This window comes from Panthera leo, chromosome B3 (assembly GCF_018350215.1).
Source record: "Panthera leo isolate Ple1 chromosome B3, P.leo_Ple1_pat1.1, whole genome shotgun sequence".
NCBI lineage: Eukaryota > Metazoa > Chordata > Mammalia > Carnivora > Felidae > Panthera > Panthera leo.
The window spans coordinates 104,805,494-104,828,647 of record NC_056684.1 but is presented as its reverse complement, the minus strand read 5'-3'; the positions used below and the strand labels follow the sequence as shown (position 1 = coordinate 104,828,647).

General features: G+C 36.6%; 1 protein-coding gene and 1 long non-coding RNA gene across 5 annotated transcripts in view; one reads left to right on the top strand and one right to left on the bottom strand.

Moving 5' to 3' along the window:
* The first annotated feature begins 41 nt into the window (after positions 1-41).
* Positions 42-19,602, top strand: LOC122222769. 3 transcript variants are annotated; one of them, XR_006203859.1, is made up of 5 exons: positions 42-367; positions 1,499-1,552; positions 4,062-4,144; positions 17,351-17,519; positions 19,564-19,602. It is a non-coding gene; the product is annotated as an uncharacterized LOC122222769 (long non-coding RNA). The 3 variants fall into 3 exon arrangements; XR_006203860.1 differs by lacking the exons at positions 17,351-17,519; positions 19,564-19,602 and adding an exon at positions 9,216-9,255 and having other exon boundaries at positions 58-367; XR_006203858.1 differs by lacking the exon at positions 19,564-19,602 and having other exon boundaries at positions 61-367; positions 17,351-17,949.
* Positions 18,783-23,154, bottom strand: part of PSMA3 (proteasome 20S subunit alpha 3) — a 20,584-nt gene continuing 16,212 nt past the window's right edge. For both annotated transcript variants that reach the window (XM_042943367.1, XM_042943368.1), the window contains exons 8-11: positions 22,382-22,428; positions 20,148-20,215; positions 19,339-19,403; positions 18,783-18,938 (exon numbers count right to left, since the gene is read on the bottom strand). In XM_042943367.1, coding sequence (XP_042799301.1) covers positions 18,894-18,938; positions 19,339-19,403; positions 20,148-20,215; positions 22,382-22,428 — 225 coding nt within the window. In that variant the 3' untranslated portion in view covers positions 18,783-18,893. The remainder of the gene's footprint in view (positions 18,939-19,338; positions 19,404-20,147; positions 20,216-22,381; positions 22,429-23,154) is intronic.

Genomic DNA, 23,154 nt, shown 5'->3' with positions numbered 1-23,154 from the left:
GAAGTGTCCCATGGAAACCGAACCCGGAGCTGCGGCCAGCATTTGCACGGGGGCGGGGCAGTGTCTTTCCAAGGCGCCTGCGCTAAACCGGCTTCTCGGCGCCATTTTGTCTGAGCGGTGGTGGTCGCAGCTCTATCGCATTTTACGTTTCTGGCGAGACGAGAGCCGACTGTGTATCCTGTAGATTCATTTCAGTGCGGCACCTATCCACGGTTCACTCCAGGACAGCACCTAGTGAAGGTCGGAGGAGTCGCGAACCTGTCAGAAGGTCGGTTGGAAGCTGTGGCTGTCCGAGTGACTAGGGGATGGCGCAGCTTTAGCGGCACCGGCACCGGAAGTGGACGGGCCGCGCGGCGGCCATGGCAAAGTAAGTTCTCCCTGCGGCGGGGTGGGGAGCAGGGGGCGGGATGAAAGGGGGCGAGGCCTCCTCTCCCGCCGCGCGAGAGAAAGGGGCGGAGGGGACGTGCACGTCTCTTTCTCCTGGCTGATCCTTGGCACCTCTCTCGAGAGATTTTCTGGATTCTCCTCTCCGATCAGTTCTTCCTCCCTTTGGAAGTGCGCTTCGCGAACTTGTCATATTCTCTACCCAAGTGCCAGCTCTGTGGGCGCCTCATTAATTAACACGGGGAAGGCAAGGTGCTTAGACCCAGCTGAGTCGGGAGAGAGGTTTCCGCGTGCTCCTCGCGCGATTAAGCTTTGAGGAAGCTGCAGAAAGCAGCGGGTTGTGGAATCCACCAGCTGGCCCAGACCCTGCTACTCTAACCTCAGGCGGCTCTGCCGCTTAGCACAAAGCCTGTGCTACTTTTTTGAAAGGAAAGAGTAGTGGTTTTGTAGGGACTGAAAACACTTTAAATAAGAAGACCTCCCCGATAGGACTTTGTTCAGGGCAGCCATTGATTTTGTTCTGTTAGCAGAATCTTTGTGTTCTGTTAAAACACATTTGAAATGGTGGAAATGGAGTATTAATTGGCAAGTTCTAAAGAATGAAATAAGGAAATGTGAAATATCGTCGATAATCCACGCTACGTTTATTCAAAATTAATACCTAACTAGATTTTTGCAGTGATCACTGCAGTGATTTTTCTCAAAATTACTTACTAAGAAAATGGAGTGTAGCTGTTTTTGAGTGACCTAGTCATGCTGGTCTAGATAGCTGTTTAAACTTATTTTCGTTAGGGGCGCCTGGGTGGCCCAGTCGGTTAAGCCTCCGACTTTTGATTTCCGCTCAGGTCCTGATCTCACAGTTCCTGAGTTCCAGCCCCACTTGGGCTTTGCGTTGACAGCAGGGAGCCTGCTTGGGATTCTCTCTCACTCTCTCTCTCCCTCTCTCTCTGTTCCTCCCCTACTCGTGCTCTCTCTCTCCAAATAAATAAAAACAAACTTTAAAAAAAAATTAAACTTAAGTCTTGTAGTACCTTTGTTACTGCTGCATTGGTGGGGATCCAGCCTAGAAAATGGCTGTATGATTTGATCATTTATTGTGGATTTTTTTTGGCAGGTGGTCTGAAGAAAACCGAAATCTCTCAGTGACATATCCTAAAGTATTACTGAGGTAAGTTTTAATTTCTGTGAATAATCTTTAGAATGGGTAGACTGGAAAAATTTTACAGACCCCTGTTGTCTGTAAGATAAAGCCATAAATCCAAAAAGGAAGAATGGTGGTTGAAAGAAGTTTGGTTTGACCAGGGGTTTAAATGAATCTGTAGGGGCGCCTGGGTGGCTCAGTCGGTTAAGCACCCCACCTCAGCTCTAGTCATGATCTGACAGTCCATGAGTTTGAGCCCCGCGTTGGGCTTGTGCCCACAGCTCAGAGCCTGGAGCCTGCTTTGGATTCTGTGTCTCCTCCTCTCTCTCTGCCGCTCCTTTGCTCATGCTCTGTCTCTTTCTGTCTCAAAAATAAATTAAAAAAAAAAATTTAAACAAAAATAAATGAATCTGTATAATTAGCTTCCTGATGTGATACCGTAGAATGAAATCTCAAAATTAGTACATGTTTATGAATTTATTTACCCATTCATGTAGTTCCCATTTCTGGATTTTTTTGAGTACTTAATATTTTTGTCATAGAATAGTATGAACATTTTCATGTTTTTTTCTTCCTACTTAAAAATTTGGCACATAGAAAAAATATGTTAGTAGAAGTTTCGAAGTGATTGGTTTTTTTTTTCCTTAAGAAAATTATAAAATGATATAATACTGCTGAACTTCCCAGGGAGTAATCATCTATAATTCTACTACCAACTTAAAACTTACTATCTGATCCAAATAATGCATGTCAGTGGGGATTTGGAAATTACTAAAAAGCCTAAAGAAGAAAAGACCAGTCTCTTGTATCTCTTCCACCAAAAGGCAATTATAGTTTATGTTGTAATTCTGTGTGACACAGAGGGGTCTTTATTTTTCATCAGTGTTGTTTTATAAAGTAAAGGTCATTTTAGTCATGGTTATCTTGTCACTCATTTTTTTCTTTATAGGAAAAACTAGGAACATGGGAAATATTTTGCCCATAAAGCACTTTTCATAGTTGCATAGTCTTCTGTAGGATAGATATAATTTATATAATTGGATGATATTTTAATTTTTCTATAACAGCAGTGATAGAATTGGTATCTTGGTGCATGTTTTAGAAAAGATTTTGTCTGAGAACAGACGTCTGTGGCTAAAATTTTTAGGCATCTAGATCTTTCTTTACATTCCTGGTTATTTGGAATAAATCCCTAGAAATGGGAATAAGCTAAAAGGATTGTGCGTTTAAGGCTTTGTACAGCTGCCCATCAGAAAGCTTTGCTTTTACTGTACTTACATTTTTTGTTGTTTTTTTCCGTTTATTTTTTCCCTCAGTTTTTGTTTTGTTGATTTTTTTCGCTTTATTTTTTAAATTTTCTCTCTTGGGTCTTTTATTCAAGTAGAATTATAATTTTTAAAATAAGTTTAAGAATGTTTATGGGACCTTACAAGTGATTTTTTTAAAACTAATTTATTTTTCACTCTCAAATAGGTAGGCGTTTGTATAGTTTGCTGCACAGAAGTGACATTTAGAGGATACTAAAAACTACTGTTTTTATGGTATAGTTTATTCTGTTTCCTCGAAGCCTTCCTTAAAGTTTTCCATCTTTATGGGCATTTTCTGTGTGCTTTTTTACCCTCACAGGAACCTTTATATGTCTCTCATCACATTTGCTGTGCAGTTCTTAGGCTCTTCCCTAGTTTGAGACTCCATTCCCAGAGGGCAGCAACTGAGGTTTTAGTCGCTGTTATGTTTCCCTACTTGATACATGATAGGTGTTCTGTCAGTCTTTTTTATGAACCTGTATGTGCTTTTGTAAAGTATATGAAATAAACAGCTTAATGTTTTCTTTAACAGTAATACTCTTCTAAGAACTTGTAATGTGCCACAGATGCTGTATTAGCCTTCAAAATTGTTTGAAGTATTTGATCCAAATACTTGTTTTAATATTGAATTGATTTGTAATTGCTAATACAACATAGATTTAGAGAGCCCAGTAAGAATCTTAACGGCATTATGATCTCTTAATGGAAGGTGACTGTAGATGAATATTAACTGAAAAGTCACTAGAACCATCTCATAGGTATTAATGAGAAAAATTAATTATGATTGATTTGTTTTTTTGTAACCATTGAGTCCAAACTATTAGAATAATGTTCCCTACAAAAACAAAATCTCAAAAATTTTTAATGGTGTTTCTGTGATAAAAAGCTATTTTGAAAGCAGAATGTTTTATTTATTTGGTCAAGGCTTCAAACGAGGCTTTATAATTAGCTTCTTGAGGTAGTATTTTACACTGAAATCCCCAAATTAGAACATTCCTATGGATTTGTTTACCCATTTATGTGGTTCCCATTTCTGGATTTTTAATGATGGAACACTCTGAACGTATTCATGATTTTTTTGAGCCCATGTTAAAATAGGTGACAGAGATCTCATCAGTGAAAGTGTTTAGAAGTGAAATTTTTGCTTCATTGTTTTTTAAGATTATTAAATAGACTATGTTCTGAGGATTGTGGCATACTCAAAACTAAAGGAAGTCTTTGTTTTTTAGAATAAACCTCATTTTGTGGGAAAATGAAGGAAGATGTTCCAGTTTTAAAAGACCTGGATCTACTGTTGAAAATTCTGTTTCTGGTATGTAGTTTTACTTGTCTTTTATTTAGTAATTAAGATCAGTTGTTAGTATGTTATAATGTGTGTATCTTGAAAAATGATAGAATTTGTTTCACTGTACAGTTTCTATAAATGTCTATGTTGAGAAGTAGAACAGATTGATTGCTGTGTTGAACATACCTGCTTTGCTAATGGTTTTGTTGTTTTTTGGAAAGTTACATAATTTGCTTTTTTGTAACAAAGCTATCTTTGCAATCCCTGTGTGGTCTTTTGCCCTATTGGTAGTCACTGCTGATTTTATGGACATGTGCAGGCATAGATTACTGAGTGTTTTCACCCATAATTTAGACTAGAGTGAAAGCATATTTTAGGATTTGGGTACACGCTGATCTAGGGATCTGCTTATGTTCCTACATGATCTATGCTAAAGGAGCTTACTATTAATAAAAGAAAGAATATAATTAAACATGTGGAAAGTTAATGGAGTTATTGCAAAAGATTCAGTCAGTGCAGGAAAGTTTCTAAAGATTTAAATCATGGCTTACAAGATAATTTATCAAAGTTCAGTATACGGTTGAGATTTAATTGGTTTTTAAAATACAAATTGTTTTATAATGCAGAATGAAAAGAAATTTGTTTAGTGATCATTGAAGGCTTTTCAGGGTTAGTGAGAGACCATTTGTAAAATTAGAAGAAAGGAAGATCTCGGACTTTCTTGGTGGAAAATGGTGATTAAGAATGTAATTATATAAAGAAAGGTATGTTTGGGGAAGTGAATAAACCATTTCGGAGAGGATGAGTGACTAAAGATTACATTGGAAAAATTGCATGAGGTCAGCTTGTCAACATTTCTAGAATTAGCTTCATATCGATTATGTGGGGTGCTTGTCCTCTATACTGGTTTGGGAACCTTGCGAGGGCTTTGAAAGCTGGGATGTGAGCAGAAAATAAAGATTATTTTGTTTTAGTCTCAAATTTTAACAAATCACAATGCAACTAAACAAACCCATCTCTTTTAACCCCACTCTGATAACATTGCTTTGTTTTTTATTTAAGTTTGTTTAATTTGAGAGAGAGCGAGAAAAGGCAAGTGGGGGAGGGGCAGAGAGAGGAGATGGTGAGAATCCCAAGCAGGCTCTACACCAGCAGCACGGAGCCTGATGGCAGAGCTCAAACTCAGAAACCTTGAGGTCATGACCTGAGCCAAAGTCACACACTTAACCAACTGAGCCACCCAGGTGCCCCTAACATTAGATTTTTTAAATGTCCTTGTCCTTATGCATATTTTTCTTTATTATTAATTTTTACTTTTTTTTTTTGTTCCTTTAACGTTGTAATAAGCATTCAGTGTGACCACACACAGTACCCATTATAATTTTGATGTGTGAAAACAATCCATCAAACTGTTTTATCTTCAACTTCATTTTTGTATTTCTTGACCATTTAGGTTTCAGGTTTTTCAGTATTCTGCATTTATCATCTACGTGCATACAGTATTTTCAGTCTTTTGGACCCTTGTTTCAGGATTGATTGTCACCCTCTCTGTGACATTAGCTACCTGAATTGGGTAGTATATAATTATAATCATTTTTGCTAATTTGATAAGTGCAAAATATGTTGAGCTCTCCTTTTCCTTGTAATATTTTTGTTAACTAGTGAATTAGGACCTTTTTCTGCAATTTCAACTGATTCTTGGTACTAGACAAGTTCTCTCTTTAAGATCTCTGTCCATTTATGTGTGAGTCTTGATGTTTTATTTCTTTGAGTTTTTTATATAATATTTAGTAGTAATTGGCTACAGATATTTTTCCTTATAGATTTCTTTTTTAATTTTAGTTATTTTTGTTGAGGGTTTTTGAATAGGCACAGAGGGATATGTACACAAAACGTACTATTGGGAAGTCATTTGGAAACAGTGTCCAGTGTGACTGAAGAAATGACACAGGAATTGGAGGTAGGGAGACAAGGTATTTTTGCAATACATCTGCATGCATAAAACTAGAGTCAGACGGAGAGAGGGGAAGGAATAAGTGAGCAAGAAATTTGAGGGGAAAAAAGAGTTGACAGTATTTGATCTCTACTTGATTGTAGCAGTAAAGAAGAAAACAAAACACTCAAAATTTTAAAGAACAGGGAATAGTTCATACCATTAACAAGTTTTGTAGGTCAGAAAAAGACACTGATGTTTAAGGAAAATGAAATCAGTTTTAAACATGCTAGCCAGAGCTTGAAATGTCTGGTAAGCATTTATTCTTCTTTTATCAAAGTGCCTCTGAAGCCCTAATTGGGACAAGGCATATGCTGGACCTTACATTGTTTTTTATATTTTGATTTCTAATTCCATTCTTCTATTAGATTTTAGTGGTTTTATCAAGTCTTTGTTTCTTTTTTTTTTTAAGTTTGTTTTTGTTTTGAAAGAGAGCATCAGCTTGAGTGGGAGAGAGGTAGAGAGATGGGGAAAGAATCCTAAGCAGGCTCCATGTTATCAGCATGGAGCCTGATGTGGGCCTCAAACTCACAAACTGTGGGATCATGACGTGAGCCAAAATCAAGAGCCAGACACTTAACCCACTGAGCCACCCAGGCGCCCATATCAAGGCTTTCTTATTTCTGATTTTTAAAGTACAACTTGGCTGGCTCAGAAGAGCATTCAACTCTTGATCTTGGGGTGCTGAGTTTGAGCCCCACATTGGGTATAGAGATTACTTATATAAGTAAGTGAACTTTAAAAAAAAGTACCACTTGAAATGAAAAATTAAAGTGAATTAATAAGTAAAATAAGTGCAGGGAAACCAAATGATTTGCATACTAAAGGAGAAGTTCTTCATTATTGAAAAAAAATAGTTTTAAGGTAGCATCTTACAAAAATACATGTATGCTTTTAAATTTTTTTTAATGTTTATTCATTTATTTTGAGAGAGAGAATCAGGGAGAGGGAAAGAGAATCCCAAGCAGGCTCCATGCTGTCAGCACAGAGCCTGACTTGGGGCTCGATCTCAAACTGTGAGATCATAACCTGAGCCAAAATCAAGAGTCAGTTGTTTACCCAACTGAGCCATCCCAGTGCCCATTAAATTGTTCAAATATATGGGGTGAAATATTTTTCCCTTCTCTTTCCCAGTGGGCTAAATTTTGTGTGTTTTCTTTTAACTTTAACAAAATACAGAGAAGTAACAGATGTGTGTGGAACATGAATGTTTAGCCAAGATTCTTTAAATATCTAAAATCTAAGTAAAGATGTTAATTGTCTTGTTTTCGGAAACCACTTTTATTTCAACAGATGAAATTAAAGTGCTCAGTGTAAGGAAGGGCTTTAACAATGAGAAATGTCTAAACATGTAATAGGCTAATTTTTGAATGTTCTTCAAGAGAAAGAGCTTACTTTTACCAGTAAATCTCCCTTGGTGTCTCCGCCCTTTTTTTCTTAGGGTTTTAAAAAATGTTTTCTGCTACTTACCAAGGAAAAAGTTATTATTTTGTCTTAGAAAAAACAGGCTTTTTAAATAATAGTTCTGTATCAATCACAATACTCAATTTTTTCCCTCTTTGTTTCTCATTAGCCTTTTTAATCAGTTTTTATAAAACAATCCATTTGGGATAATATATGAGGTTATGAAATTTGAGCCACTTCATTATATATATCAAGACTCTCCTTAGGGTGCCTGGGTGGCTTAGTTAGTCAAGCATCAGACTCCTGATTTTGGCTGCCGTCATGATCTCACGATTCGCATCGGGCTTCATGCTAAGAGCAGGGAGCCTGCTTGGGGTTCTCTCTCTGTCCCTCCCCCACCCCCGCTTAATAAAAATAAACTTAAAAAAAAAAAATCTGTCTTTGATCTCATTTAAATAATTAGGTATTTAAAACTCTTCCCATCATATTGCTAGCTTTGAGTTACAAGACATAATCTGTTTACAAATTGAGGAAAAAGTAATACATTCAGAAACATTTGTGCATAAGTTTTCAGCATTTTTAATTTGTAACAAATACATGGTTTTGTGTATGTTTTCATTGCTTTTTATTAATTCCTTAACTTTGGTACCTTTTATTTTTCAAAATAAGTGATTGGAGCTACCTGCATGGGATTTAGGCCTTCACCATGTCCCCATTAGAACCAAGGCTTTTAAAAGTAGTTTAGGGAGGGGTGCCTGGGTGGCTCAATTGGTTAAGCATCTGACTTCAGCTTGGGTCATGATCTTGTGGTTGGTGAGTTTGAGCCCCGCGTTGGGCTCTGTGCTAACAGTTCAGAGCCTGGAGCCTGCTTCGGATTCTGTCTCTCCCTCTCTCTCTCTCACTGCCCCTCCCCCACTCATGCTCTGTCTCTCAAAAATGAATGTTAAGGGGCGCCTGGGTGGCTCAGTCGGTTAAGCGTCCGACTTCGGCTCAGGTCACGATCTCGCGCTCCGTGAGTTCGAGCCCCGCGTCGGGCTCTGGGCTGATGGCTCAGAGCCTGGAGCCTGCTTCCGATTCTGTGTCTCCCTCTCTCTCTGCCCCTCCCCCATTCATGCTCTGTCTCTCTCTGTCTCAAAAATAAATAAACGTTAAAAAAAAAAAAATGAATGTTAAAAAAAATTTTTTTTAAGTAGTTTAGGGATAGCAAAGAAGATACTTCCAGCATTAGAGTGTGTAGCTGTGGCCAGGCTTTTTGTGAGATGGGTGGTTTAGAGCACATTTCTTAATTTCTCTGCCTCATCTATAATGGGGAGGATATGAGTAGAACTGCCTTGACAGTTTAGTATTAAATGAGTTAGTACATGTAAAGTGCTAGAATAATGCCAAATGTTTAGGAAACATTCAGATATTAGGTGGTGTTAGTGTGTATAATGCTGTTACGTAGGGTCTGTCATTCTAGCAGCTTTTAAAACAATACATTATATTTCCACATACAAATAAAGCATGTAGACTCTTTGCCTCCCATTCTAGACCTTACTGAATGTCATATCAGTCTGTCTGTAAACTAATTTGCTGCAGTCACACTAAATCTGTCACGGCTCCCCTATACAAACTCTGTTTTCCGTGTTTTTATTCATACTTTCCCCACAATCTAGAATGTTCCCCAATCAACACTAATTTTTTTTTTTTTTTTTTTTTTAGAGAGCAAGCACATGTGGGAGAGAGAATCCCAAGCAAGCCCCACGCTCAGCATGGAGCCTGACCCAGGGCTCAATCCCACAATCCTAGGATCATAACCTGAGCCCATAATCAAGAGTCAGATGCTCAACTAATTGAGCCACCCATGCACTCTGCAAATGCTACTTTTTGAGTGAAATTTTCCATGATCCCTCTTTAGGTAATCTGTCCCTATGAATTTCATATATTTTCTCTTAACATGATTCCTGTCACTTTCTATATTACATTTTAGTTTCTTATTCACTTACATGTTCTTTGCTAAGTTAGGACATCCTTACAGACAGAGAACTATACCTTATCTATCTTTGTTAGTTTAGAACCTGTCATAAGTGTTGGCACTTAGGAGGCACTCATTTGTGGAGTGGAAGTTTGTAAAATATATAGCAAGCTTAGAGGTGATACTTAATGAATGAATGCATGCCAGTAAAAATGTGCTTTGTCAGTGTTTGTACACTAGGAGCCTCTTGCCTGATCAGTTACTTAAAATGAGATCGCTTGAGGTTTTAGGAATTGAGTCTGATTCAATGTAGGGAGCAGAGCACGATGGGGATTATCCACAGGTGAAGAATTTTCATTGGAATGTTTTCATGCCATTTTTAAAAGTATATCTAATTAACCACCAGAGGGACTGGGGGTGTTGTTGTTGTTGTTTTCATGGATGTACCCACCTACCAAACTTCCTTATCACCAGTGGTCCAAATTTATTAAAAGTTTGGCCAGGACTAAGGGTACATCTGCTGCCAATAATATAATATACAAACCACCTGGCTCAGTCGGTAATCTCACTTTACAAATACATTTTTTCTCATCACCATTATGTCTCTAGGCATGAAAGTGGAAGTAGTCGGAGAATAGAAGCTGGCGAGATGTTTCTGAGGACACTGATCTTTGGTTACTATAATGTTGATAGGGTCTGGCCTCTAGCTTTAGAAGAAATGGGACTGGTGGAAATGAGTTAAGATATCAGGCTCGTATTAGGCATTCATGAAGCTAAAGTGGCAATTATGTTACTCTTAGCTCAAAAATTCTCAGAATTTCTACAGTAGTTCAGTGGGATGTTGGATTGAATATGCATCTTAATATAGGAACACTGGATTTGAAAACCGTATGTTCTCTGTTCTAATCATAAGCATGTTCTCATTGGCTGTGACCTGGGATACATTACTCTGCTTGAGTGTCTGCTGTTAGAGATAAAGGGCACGGGCCTAGATACTTAACAGCTCTTAGTGTACTTAAATCCAGCACCATATTTTTCAAATAAGAATTCCTGAGCACACTTCTATTATCTGTGTCTGAAAGGTTAACTGATTGATATTTAACAACCCCTGAGGATCTGAATCATTGAGGCATTGACTCAATAATTTTAGCACTTAACGAAGTTGCTGCTATTCCTATCTCATAGAATCAAATTCTGACAGAAGCTTTAATGTCCTACCTACCTCACTGTTATAGTTAATAGGCATTCTCATTATTTTCATTGTTTGGCAAAACAGATATTTGAAATAATAGCTAAGGAAGATCACTAATTAATGTCATTATAGTGAAGTTTCTGTTTTGTGTATGTATGTGTACTGCCCACACACAAAACAAAGTACAGCATACTCCAATATTTTCTCCTGTATGTTTTTTTAAGTCTGTTAGGACTGACAAAATTGATTTCCTGACTTACTGTGGATCTCAACCTGCTTTTTGGGTGGGAAGAATGGACTAGATAATAATCCCTTACATCCCGTGTTAAACATTCACTAGGCACTTCGATACAATGTTGTACTCCTAATTGTGATAGTTTAAAAGTTAAGATACAAATTGTTACCTGGAAATGCTTCTAGTTTCAACAGCAGCGGATTGGGGTAGGGTGGGGAGCAGCTGAAAGACATCGTGTCATGGGGTATGGGAGCAAGGGGGAGTTTTTGTTTTCTTTTCGTTGGTTTATAATATGTTTGGTAGTATGTTTTTGAGTCTGCTGATATTTAATGGCCCACTTAGGGACTTATATTTATTTGTATTTTGGGATACCTTGAATCCTCTGGAAACATAAACAAAAATCTCTTCCCCAAGTTGGTTCCTTCAAACTAAACAAGCTTTTTTTTTTTTTTTTGCTTTTAGTATTTATGTTTGTTCAGTTTATGTGCAGTCATAAAACTGCCTGCAGTGTTTGTATAATTTTGGTGGCTTAGATCGTGGTACACAAGACAGGGAGGGGATTTTTATATGAGAGAACATAACAAAAATAAAAGCCATCTTCCCATTTCTTGTTCCTTTATGTACTGTGTGATACTGTCCTTAAGACCTTTAAATTGCCGAGGGAACCTTGGTAACCAAGGTAAATTTTGTCTGTTTTCCTCTCAAATGTGAAGTTCTGCATTTTATTACACAGTCACGAAAAACTAGTCTGTTACCAGTAAGTACGTAAACCACAGAACTTGCTCCTTCCTATATGCTGCCAAGTACTTCCTGTTTTGTCAGATTTCCATTTAGGGAAAAGAATGGATTTAAAGTAGCCGCGCCTGAGTTTTGTTTAAAGCGTCTCTCCTGAATTTCATTTTGGAGGCTGTCCAAGTATCTAGATGGGGGGTGGGGGTGGCACATCATGTCTACAATGAAGTCATATGTCAGAAAGCTTCATTTGGCTTCATATCCTGAAACAGGGCTGCCAGGAAGGAAAAGAAACTTTTTGTTATCAGAAATAATTAGTGCATGACTTGCCAGCATTGTGGCTTGCCTTTAGGCTTTCCATGTCAAATGTGTGTCAGGTACTGAATGAATCATTATATTGCCTGTGAAGGAAGAATCTATGTTCATTTCTAGTAAACTTTTTCCTCTAGAAACGCGTAAAAACTTCCATTCAGCCACACATTTAATCCTTTTTCCATAGGGACAGGTTAAAGGTCAAGTGGTGATTCAAATAGAAATTGGCTACATTGTGAATATTGAATATCTTTAAGGGAAGAGTTAACAATTCTTTTGCAACTAAAATGGTAGATAGAACATTTAGCTATACATTACAAGTTATCTTTTTTATCTTATGAAATGAACTTTTAATTAGGTGTTAATAGAATGTGTTAGTGGAACGTATTTTCAATGTAAACCTGAATCCCTTCCTATTGATGGTAAGGGAATCTTGTATTAAGGTTCTTTTGCAGTGGTGGGACCAAGTTCTATGAAATTTCTCTGACAAAATTAACCTGACCTGCCTTAAGTCAGAGCTGTTTCTCTTTGTTGATCCGTCAGTAAGATATGAAAGATGCTGTTTAATCCTTGAGCACTTATGCTCTGTGTCCACCCTCATATTGGAAATGTTCAGAAAACTGATGCTGAATCGTAATATATTCAATACCATCTACTATAAGGTTTCTACCAGAAACTTCCCTTTTCATCATCTAGATACATATTCCTATTTCTGATACTTGTATTTCTTTAAAAATCCAGTGAAAGAAAAGTTTCATCAGTAACTGTCAGTCCCTGTAGCTTCATCCTCCGTTTTGCTCTGTAACAGAAATCTTCTCTCTTGAAACCCTTTAACTGTTTAGGTTAGTTCTTCTTTTACTAACCTGTGTCTAAATCAGTGATTCTCAAATTTTAGTGTATTCATAAGCATCACACCAGATACTTGTTCAAAATACAAATCCTGGGCCTCACTTCAGACCTTGTGAATTCAAATCTATGGAGAATTCTTAGGCATGTGTTCTCTGAACCAGATGGAGAACCTGTTACCTACTCCATGCATTCCCACTGTCATCTAGATTATGTTCCTCATAATCTTATATTGGTTAGCCTTTTTACTTTGTTTCGGTTAGTGGCATCTCAGAAGTTTTTTTCTGGTAACTATTGCCATCTGTAGTTCTCCTAAATTCACCGATTGGAGTTCATCTACCAGATCTCCAGGAAACTGTCCCAGATTCTCTTTCTTGTTTGTCAGAATTTATTTTCTTCCCCCTTCCCAAAGCACACATTTGTAGTTCAGTGGATACATACAGTATATGTTACTCATACTAAAACATGCGTACATATTCTGATACAATTATCCCTGCTTTTCAAAAGTCTATATCATACCACATCTCTTTTAACAAAAGACCTACATTAGTACTCATTTTTGCTACCAAAAGCCAGAAAAGACTAATACAGTTTATTTTCAGGGGCGCCTGCATGGCTCAGTCACTTAAGCAGGTCATGATCTCATGTTTCAGGGATTCAAGCCCCACGTTGGGCTCTGGTGCTGACAGTTCAGAGCCTGGATCCTGCCTCAGGTTCTGTCTACCTCTCTCTCTGCCCTTCCCCTACTCAGGCTCTATCTCTCTCTAAAAAATAAACATTAAAAAAATTTTAAAAAAGAAAGGTTATTTTCAGGGTTTGGGAATGCTCAAAAATTTTTCAATGTAAATTAATGGTAATTTCACTTTATGCCATTTTGGCTTATGAAAGGTTTTGTAGGAACCCTCTACTTCATACTTTTCTATATGGCAGGGGAAACTTGTACCTTGCTAATGATTTTTAAATGTGTTTTTCTTACCAGGAAAGGAATTATATCTTATTTTTAAACATTTTATATATAATCTTTCCTGGCAGTCTGATACACTTCAGGCCTCCAAATGATTGCTTGTTGCCGTCTAGTTGCTGCTCACCCAGACCAGTCTATCTACTAAAGGTGATGGGTTATCATACCATTTCCCTTTCTCTAAATTATCAGTATTTTCTTGGTGCTGTTTTAAGAATAATTCTCTCTTCATACATTGGTCTTAAAGCCTTGTTGGGTTTTCGTGGTTAAAAGTTTTTAATAGTTCCCTTTCCCATATCAGTTATATAGTTGAACTCCTTTATTTTGAAATGAATTTTCCTAAAATGCTATTTTGTTTCCACATAGTAAAAATTAAAAGTTCAAATCATAAACTTCAAACACAAACTCAAGCTGTATAAGGACCCTTTACTCTTCAACAGCCTTTATGCATTAACTATAGTACACCAGCGTTTACTTTTTAAGAGTTGGTGTTTAGGAGTAGAGATACATATAAGTAAGGTAGTTCCCTCTTAAAGAGGTGGGATAGTTTAAGAAGGAATATTAGGGGGGTTTTTTGTAGTATGAATTGTCTGTTTAAACCTTTTGTCCATTTTTAAAAACTGGGTGGTTTTCTTAATTGTTGAATTTTGAGAGTTCTTTATACATTCTGAATACACATCCATTGTCAGATGTGTGATTTGTAAATATTTTCCCCTTAAGAGTTTGTCTTTGTTTTTTCATTCTCTTGGTGTTTTTAGGAGAGCAGCTTTTAATTTTGGTGAAATTGAGTTTGTCAGTTTTCATTTATACATCATTTGGTATGGTATCTAAGAATTTTTTTTTAAACCAGTCTCAGAGATCTTCTGTTTTCTTCTTAGAAAGTTTTAGTTGAGGTACATTTTGGTATATGGTCACCTTGACTTACACATTTGGTCCAAGGTATGACTTGTTTTCTGGTGTTTTTGCATATAGATGTCCAGTTATTCCAGCACCACGTGTGGAAAAGCGCTGTCCTTCTCCACTGACTTCCCTTTTCCCTTTTGTCAATTGACCATATTTGTCAGTCTCTTTTAAGACTCCATTCTATTCCATTAATAATGTTTATTACATGAACTTTATAGTAAGTCTTCAGATCAGGTGGTGTTGGCCTTGTCTTCTTATTCAAAATTGCTTTGGCTATTCTAATTCCTTTTCCTATATAAATTTTACAAACCACTTGATTTCCTGCCACCCCCCAAAAAAGGCCTCTTGCAAATTTGATTGGGTTTTACATTGAATCTATAAATCAGGTTAGGGAGAATTGACAGTGCTGAGCCTTCTGATCAGTTTATGTAGTTCATTGTCAATGTCACCATTTTATAATTTTCAACATAAAATCTTACACAAATTAAAGTTTATACCTAAGTAAGTATTCCTGGTTTTGATGCCATTGTAAATGGTACATAATCCTTATTTTATAGATGAGGAAATTAAGTAAGTTGCCCGAGGTGACACAGTTATTAAGTGACAAAAGCCAGTTTGAAACCTACATTGGCTTATCAGCTGCTGTCCTGGTTTTAATTACAATGTTAATTTTTTACTCTGAAGCTCTTGTGATTAGTGGTAGCTGAGAGGAAGCTCTTATTTCTTTTATCAAGAAAAATCCTGTCATTATAGTGCTTCTATAAAAAAAAAAAAAAAAATCCCAGGGAGTTTATATATTTTCTGAGTTTGGGTTTTCCAGATCTTTCCAAATCATAAACCATGCTCATCTTAGTTTTAGAAACCCCTGATGGATAGTTTTGATCCAGTGTTTTTAAGTAGTATGCATATCCTGCAGTTAACTATTATGAATTATTTCAGTATTTTAAATATGTACCTGTAGATCAGATTAAATGAGACCAAAGAAGTGAAGGCATTTGATTCTTAGATGTTCAATAAATGCTAGTTAAATCGAAACAGGTAATTTTTGAAGTACCCATTGTTTCTAATGTCATCTAATGTAATGTTATGCAGAAAAACTTGGGTGTTGAAGGTAAACTTTAAATAACCCTGTACTTTCCATAGGGATACACAACTACAATCTTTTAATAAAAGTAATTCAAATGCTCAAAAAAAAAAAAAGTACCTTTAGCATTTGAATGCCTACTGTGTTGCTGCTCACACCCAGTGGATACAAAAAGACAGGATTTCTTGAACACCTCTCCCATGGGCTGGGATGGTGGGGAGGTACACTAATTTATTAAAGTGAACACCTTAATAGATGCACACACAATATCAGTGGTAGAATAAAAGCTTTACTTGGTGGGGGTTAAGAGTAGCTGCACTCATACACATTTCAGTTTTGGAATTCTTTTTTTAAAAAGAAAATAGTTGGACAACTTTTATGGGACACATATAACAGGGCCAAGAGGGAGAAATCTGACAATCACTTTAGAAGGCTTTCTTTGGCAGGTGGTGGAAGTCCTTAGGAAAACCACTATTAAATAGCCTAAGCATGGCAAATACAATGTAGGACATGACAGAGTGCAGGAATGCAAAATAAAATAGGTCTGGGTTCCATTTCCAAAAATAAGGAATTCAAAATTTAGAGAATATTTGAGTGTTCTACATAAGACTTGATTTTTTAATTAAAGGGTATTTAATCTTATTGTATTAAATTGTCTTGTACTTACACTGCAACAGCTGATGATATTCACATTTCCTAAAACTTTCTATTTCAATCCAAGTTAGTTAACATATAATGTAATAATGGTTTCAGGAGTATATTTAGTGAATGATCAACTTACATATAATCCACTGCTTATCCCAACAAGTGCCCTCCTTAATGCCCAGCACCCCTCTGGCAAACCTGTTTGTTCTCTGTATTTAAGAGTCTCTTAACGTTTGTCTCCCTGTTTTTCTTATTTTTTTTCTTCCCTTCCCCTATGTTCATCTGTTGTGTTTTTTAAATTCATGTATTTCTTTCTCTGACTTATTTCTCTTAGCATAATACATTCTAGTTTCATCCACATTGTTGCAAATGGCAAGATTTCATTTTTTGATCATGGAGGAATATTCCATTGTGTGTGTGTGTGTTTACACACACACACTATACGTACACACACATACCCCACGTCTTCTTTATCCAATCATCAGTTGGTTTGGCCATTTGGGTTCTTTCCATAATTTGGCTATTGTTGATAGTGCTGCTGTAAATATAAACATTGGGGTGCATGTGCCCAAGATTTGATTTTCATTTGTGGATTTTCTCTAGTTTCTTAATAGGGTAAGTGGGTGTTTTTACAAAATGAGAAAAAAAAACATTAATTTGTAATCTTAATTTGAAGAGTAAAACATACTGGGGCACCTGGGTAGCTCAGTCGGTTGAGCGTCTGACTTTGGCTCAGTTCATGATCTCACAGTTTGTGAGTCCAGTTTGTGAGCTCGAGCCCCGCATCAGGCTCTGTGCGGACAGCTCAGAGCCTGGAGCCTGCTTCGCATTCTGTGTCTCCCTCTCTGTCTGCTCCTCCCCTGCTCACATGCTGTCTCTCTCTCAAAAATAGAGATTAAAAAAAAATTTTTTTTAATAAAAAAGAAAGGAAAACATACGACCTACAACTGATTTTTCTCTCTTATTTTTCAGGTCCCTGTATGAATGATGGAAATAGAAGCAAATGGATAGTCTTAATCAGATAAGTGCTTTAATAGTCTAAATATACTTTTTGTAATCCCTAAACTAAAACTTGATTCTTTAAAACATTTTTGATTTCTCTTTTCAGGTGCCCATATCAAGAGAGTTTACAGTAAATAAGGTACTGGATCTTCTCTGAAAATAAATTTATAATCTTATCAAAGTAAAATGATAAGCTTTTTTCCCCCCCACAAAGGCTAATCAATATTTCAATGGTACAATTACAGAGTGCCTCCCACAGTTGAACCTAGATTATTAATTTTACATATAATATGTATGAAAGTCAACTGTCTCATAGCTGAAATAGGTATATCTGTTTATACAGTTTTCCAGTTATCTATGTTATGGTATCTATAGTTTTTAGGTAGCTTCTCTCGTCAAAGTTAGAAATTTATTTAGAACCAGTGTCTATTCTTTTAAAGGGCTTTTTTTAGCTATACTGATGTGAATTTTTTGTTTCAAGGAAGCTCTCTATGCCCATCATGGGGCTTGTACTCCCCACCACCCCTGAGATCCAGAGTCACATGCTCTACCACCTGACCCCAGGTGCCCCTATACTGATGTGAATTCACAGCACAATAGAATAAAATGTAGCAGGTAGTTTTATTTTATATAAAAGCTGTGGTAATGATAAATAATCTTGACTTGTTTGTATAGTAGTTAGCTACTCATGTCTAATGATTTGCTATTTGAACTACAGAGATGTTCAAAGTCCAGCAGTATCCTGCTGCTAAACTCCAATGAGTACATGACCTTCTTATGAAAGCATGACAGTTGAGAGTGATACTGGCATGAACCCAGTAAAGGGTGTGTAGACCCGGCATACTTGGCCTGAGTTACAAACTGTTTCTTCCTGCTTTGAGTGCTGTTCAGGTTATGACAGTGGTTTTTACAGGCCTCAATACCGATTATAGTCTAACTTCTTATTTAGCATAAATATGGGTACTTTAGTTGAACTTTACAGATCAAGAAATTTTTGAAGTGACAGAATAGGGACTTTGTGGCTCCTTAAACCCACTCCTTACCACAATAAAAGGGAAAAAAAATTCACTTTTGAGCCTAAAACCTTTCTTATGTGTCACACTTCAAGGTTAACAATGGCTGCTGGCCAACCGTCATTTTACTAAATGTAAAACTGAGTAGCGGCATAAAATAATACCTACCGACTCAGTAGGGACTTACTTCACAAAAGCCCAGCGATAAATGATCTTTAGATTCTAGGCGAGTGATGAAATGGAACTCTGAATGATGCCCAAGTTTCTTTTTGTAGTATTTTCACTTAAGGAATTTTTTTCAGTAAACCTAAACATTTTAATGCCAAGTAAGTAAATATATACTCGGTTACTCCCACCAATTTTGTTACACAGGTATCAAACTTCAGTCGTTACAAGACAAAAATTTAATGAAAACTGGTCAGTGGATATACAATAATCCACAGGGCTAAAGAGTTACACGGGACTGTATTAGAAATTTAAAATAGATGCTGAAGCAAATGTTACATATTATCATCATCTGATTCATCTTCTTCCTTCAGTGATTCCTGTTAAGAGAAAGATAGTGCTTAAAATCAATTTTTAATATTGTTGTAACAGCCTGAATCTAATTAAGGTTAAATAAGCACGTCGCTGAAAAATGAACACTTAGAATAACATACCCAACTAAAGAAAAGGATAATTAAGTTTATCTTGCTCTAACAGTGAACAGACTATATACTCTTGATAGAACACATGGAATGAAAGCATTAAATGTCCTGAAAAACCTTACGTTTTCACACGCAAAATTTTTGGAACCAGGGCAAACATATCCCCATTGAGGATAACCTAGAAAATTTTGATCCTTAGTTCAGTTTGCCTCAAGTATTATTTAATAGAAATCAATCACGTTCCTTTATTATTCAACACTTTCATACCTATAGACAGTTTTGACATGCTGCAGCTTACCTTAGCATACTTCTCTGCCTCTTCCCTTATGTCTTTTGGAACAATTTCATGTCTTCCTTTAGTTACTGCAAATTAAGCCATATAAATGAATTAGAAATGAGGCCTGTGTTGTGATTTGCAATACAATGTATCCAATCCATAGGTAAGATTTATCTAATGTTAAAGCTGTTAATGGTAAAGCAGCCCTATTCATTATAGTTTTTATTTTTTTATTTATTTTTTTAGTTTATTTTAGAGAGAGACAGAGTGCAAGCAGAGGAGACACAGAATCCGAAGCAGGCTCCAGGCCCTGAGCTGTCAGCACAGATTCCGATGCAGGACCCGAGCCAAAGTTGGCACTGAGCCACCCAGGCGCCCCATATTCATTATAGTTTTTAAAAACCCACTGGAAAGAGGCCAACTAACCAGCAGCAGAAGAGGAAATGAAAACTTAGTGATATATTTGGACAACAGAACACTATACAGCAAGGCAAATGAACAAATACTGTACATAACAAATAATTTACACAAATGGAATGTTGAAGAAAATAAATCAGGGATAAAAGAATATATACTGTGTAATTCCATTTACAGAAAATTGAATGACAGGCAAAACTACCTATGGGAGAAGGCAGAGGACTATGAATTCAGAGAGGCCTAAAGGGTGATCTGGGGAGCTAGTCTATTTGTTGACCAGAGAGAGCACAGTGGTTACATGCATATGTACATGTACGTCATTACCAATTTTTAAAATTAGAAAAAGGCACCCAGTGGTAAATTAGGTTTAGTACAGATGACTTAGAGCAAATAAATGTACAAAAATAACTTACTTTCACCAACCCAGCTTAGCTCTAGTTCAAAAGCTTTATCCTTAACTTCATCATGTACTATGTAAATTCTAGAACACAAAAAAGTTTAAAATTAACATTTGGTCGTATACAAACATGCACAGTCAGCACAAATTAGATCATCTGTCCCTAATATAACCTCAAAAGAAACATTTCCTCAAATGGGAAAAGGCCAATCGTTACTTTTGCCTTTTCAGGACACTTGTTTATTCCTTTCATTAAGTGATTATTTTTTAAACTAACTTAGTAGCTTGCAGTTATTACTGGTCCCTCCAGTGTGAAGCTTCTTGGCAGGTATCTTTTTAAACCTCTTCTCCATTTTATAAGCACTATATGCCCCTTAACCTGGCCTCCAAACTATAATACATAACAAATTACAACAAACAAGAAGGCACTGTCATACAACATATTAAAAGTATCATATCAAAACTTTCTTTACATTTTCCAGCATCTTCACACAGTTTACTTTGGAGGATATTTTTAAAGCCTTGCTATAATATGAGAAAGCATCTTAATTTTCTAGACTAAGTAAAAGATGCATAGTGCTCCATTTTACTAAATGATAAGGGATGGCTTTCTTACACAGAACTAATTAGCATCTGCTGTTACACCTAAAAATAAAAAGGTGTGGTAAGGGCTGTTTTCCAGAAGCATTTCTCAGTGAAGGAATGGGAGTTTATCACATTTAAACTGTTGTACAGTTCAGTAAGGATTCTTTATTTTCCAGGCAGTTCTGTCAGGTAGTTCCCAGTGTTCCTCATGTTATTAACTGACAATCACAGAATGGGTTCTGCTTAACTGGGAAGTGGAAGGGTCTCTTGATAAAAGGGAGGAGGAAGGCAGGTGATGTGGCAGTTGGAAGAGTGGTGACAGGACAAAATTATAAAACACTTCCAATATTTTATTATAGCTATCAGTGTAGAAGAGATTAAGGATGTCATTTAAATATATAATAAAGCCTCTTAGATTTTTTTCCTTGCATGTATTATTAATTATAAAACCTGAGGCACTTGCACAAACTGCTGGCTAGACCATGTTGATGTAGTTCTCGTGTGGGAAAGAAGAGCCGTGAATCCTCTGGAATATTATGTTTATTACTTTTAAGTCTGAAAAGCTGGCTGCAACTCTAGCATTTCATTGGATTTTCTGAAATACCACATGTTTATTATTACATTCTTTGACACAGAAGAACCGTGAATTCTGAAGCATGCCACTCAGGACTTTGAGGTTACTTATTGCAGTCACATAAGCATTCTATTCTATGTACCTGTAATACGAACCACTTCAGGACTTCTTAAAGCTGTTTTTAAATGTATTGAAATACTGTTTTGTTTTGTTTTGTTGAGACACAGAAAGCGCCCAAGTGGGTAAGGGGCAGAGGAACAGAGACTCTTAAGCAGGCTCCACGCCCAGCATGGACCCCAAGCAAGGGTCAATCTCACAACCCTGAGATCATGACCTGAGCTAAAATCAAGAGTCAGATGCCACCCAGGTGCACCTGCTCTCTTCATCTTCTTAAAAAACTTTCATGATTGGGGCGCCTGGGTGGCGCAGTCGGTTAAGCGTCCGACTTCAGCCAGGTCACGATCTCACGGTCCGTGAGTTCGAGCCCCGCGTCAGGCTCTGGGCTGATGGCTCAGAGCCTGGAGCCCGTTTCCGATTCTGTGTCTCCCTCTCTCTCTGTCCCTCCCCCGTTCATGCTCTGTCTCTCTCTGTCCCACAAATAAATAAAAAAACGTTGAAAAAAAAAAAAAATTAAAAAAAAAAAAAACTTTCATGATTAACGTATCTTGCCCAAAGAAACAGACTGTATAAATGAGCCAGCTTCGTGGTTCATGTGTAGAAATAATTAATTTAGCTATAAAACCTAAAATAAAATTTGTAAGCTAAGATGCCTATTACTGGGACCTCTGAGATTTGAAAGGGTAGGAGCTATCAAATGAAGTGCTTACAGGTCCGTTGTATCCTCCTCCTCGTGAATTCTGTCACCTAACAAAAGTTTTATATTAAAGCTATTTTTCCCCATCCCATTTGCTGAATCACGAGGTCTGTTCCGTCACTTGAAATACGGATATTTCTCCGTAATGAGACGTTACTAGAATGTTACATTCACCTTAGGCACTAAATTATTTCCAAACAAAACAGACCTCTAGAATTAATGTATATGGTAAGATCAAATGAAATACTTGTCAGTGGTAATAAAAATTTCAACTTACATTTTTGCAACTTCTTTAACGACATCACGGCAGGTCATTTCTTTCATCTATAGAAAATATTAAGTTATGAGTCGGGAGAACTTCCCACTTATATAACTATTTTCAGATTCTTTGCACAAATTTTGTGAGTACCCATGGTTTTGAACTAGAGTCTCAGACATAAAACCAAAAACATAATACACTGAATTTAAGAATACCAGTCTTACTAGGAAATACAGACCTAATATGTGGGACTAACTACAAAAGCAACTGGCATGGGCTCTTAAAAAAATGAGCACTGGGAGAAGGTGAAGACTGAAATGTGAGCCTTAATTATCATGGTTTGAAAAAGTTACAAAATGAAACAGATTACTGAGGTGGTTTGACTACAGACTGAATACCTAATACTATCTTCTGTGTAATAATGTTATTCTACAGAGATGAATGCTGAAGCATTTAGGGATACAGCATCATGATGTCTGTAATTGTTTCAAACAGTTCAGGAAAAAAAAAATGGGTGAAAATAACTTTTCAATCTAGATGGAGAGATCTGTTGCACTATTTATCTTTCCTGTTTACATTTTTTTCATGTTAAATTGGGGGGGAAGTAAATGAAAAGAATGCCTATTTCTTTATACTTCTGCCCTTATAGGTTATAATTAGTGAATTGTATCATAATAATAACTACAAACTTAAGTAAACATGGAAAAGCACATTTTAAGTGACAATTATATTCTTATATATGTTCATGAAATTTTTATTTTATGCCATAATATTCTTAGTAAATAACATCA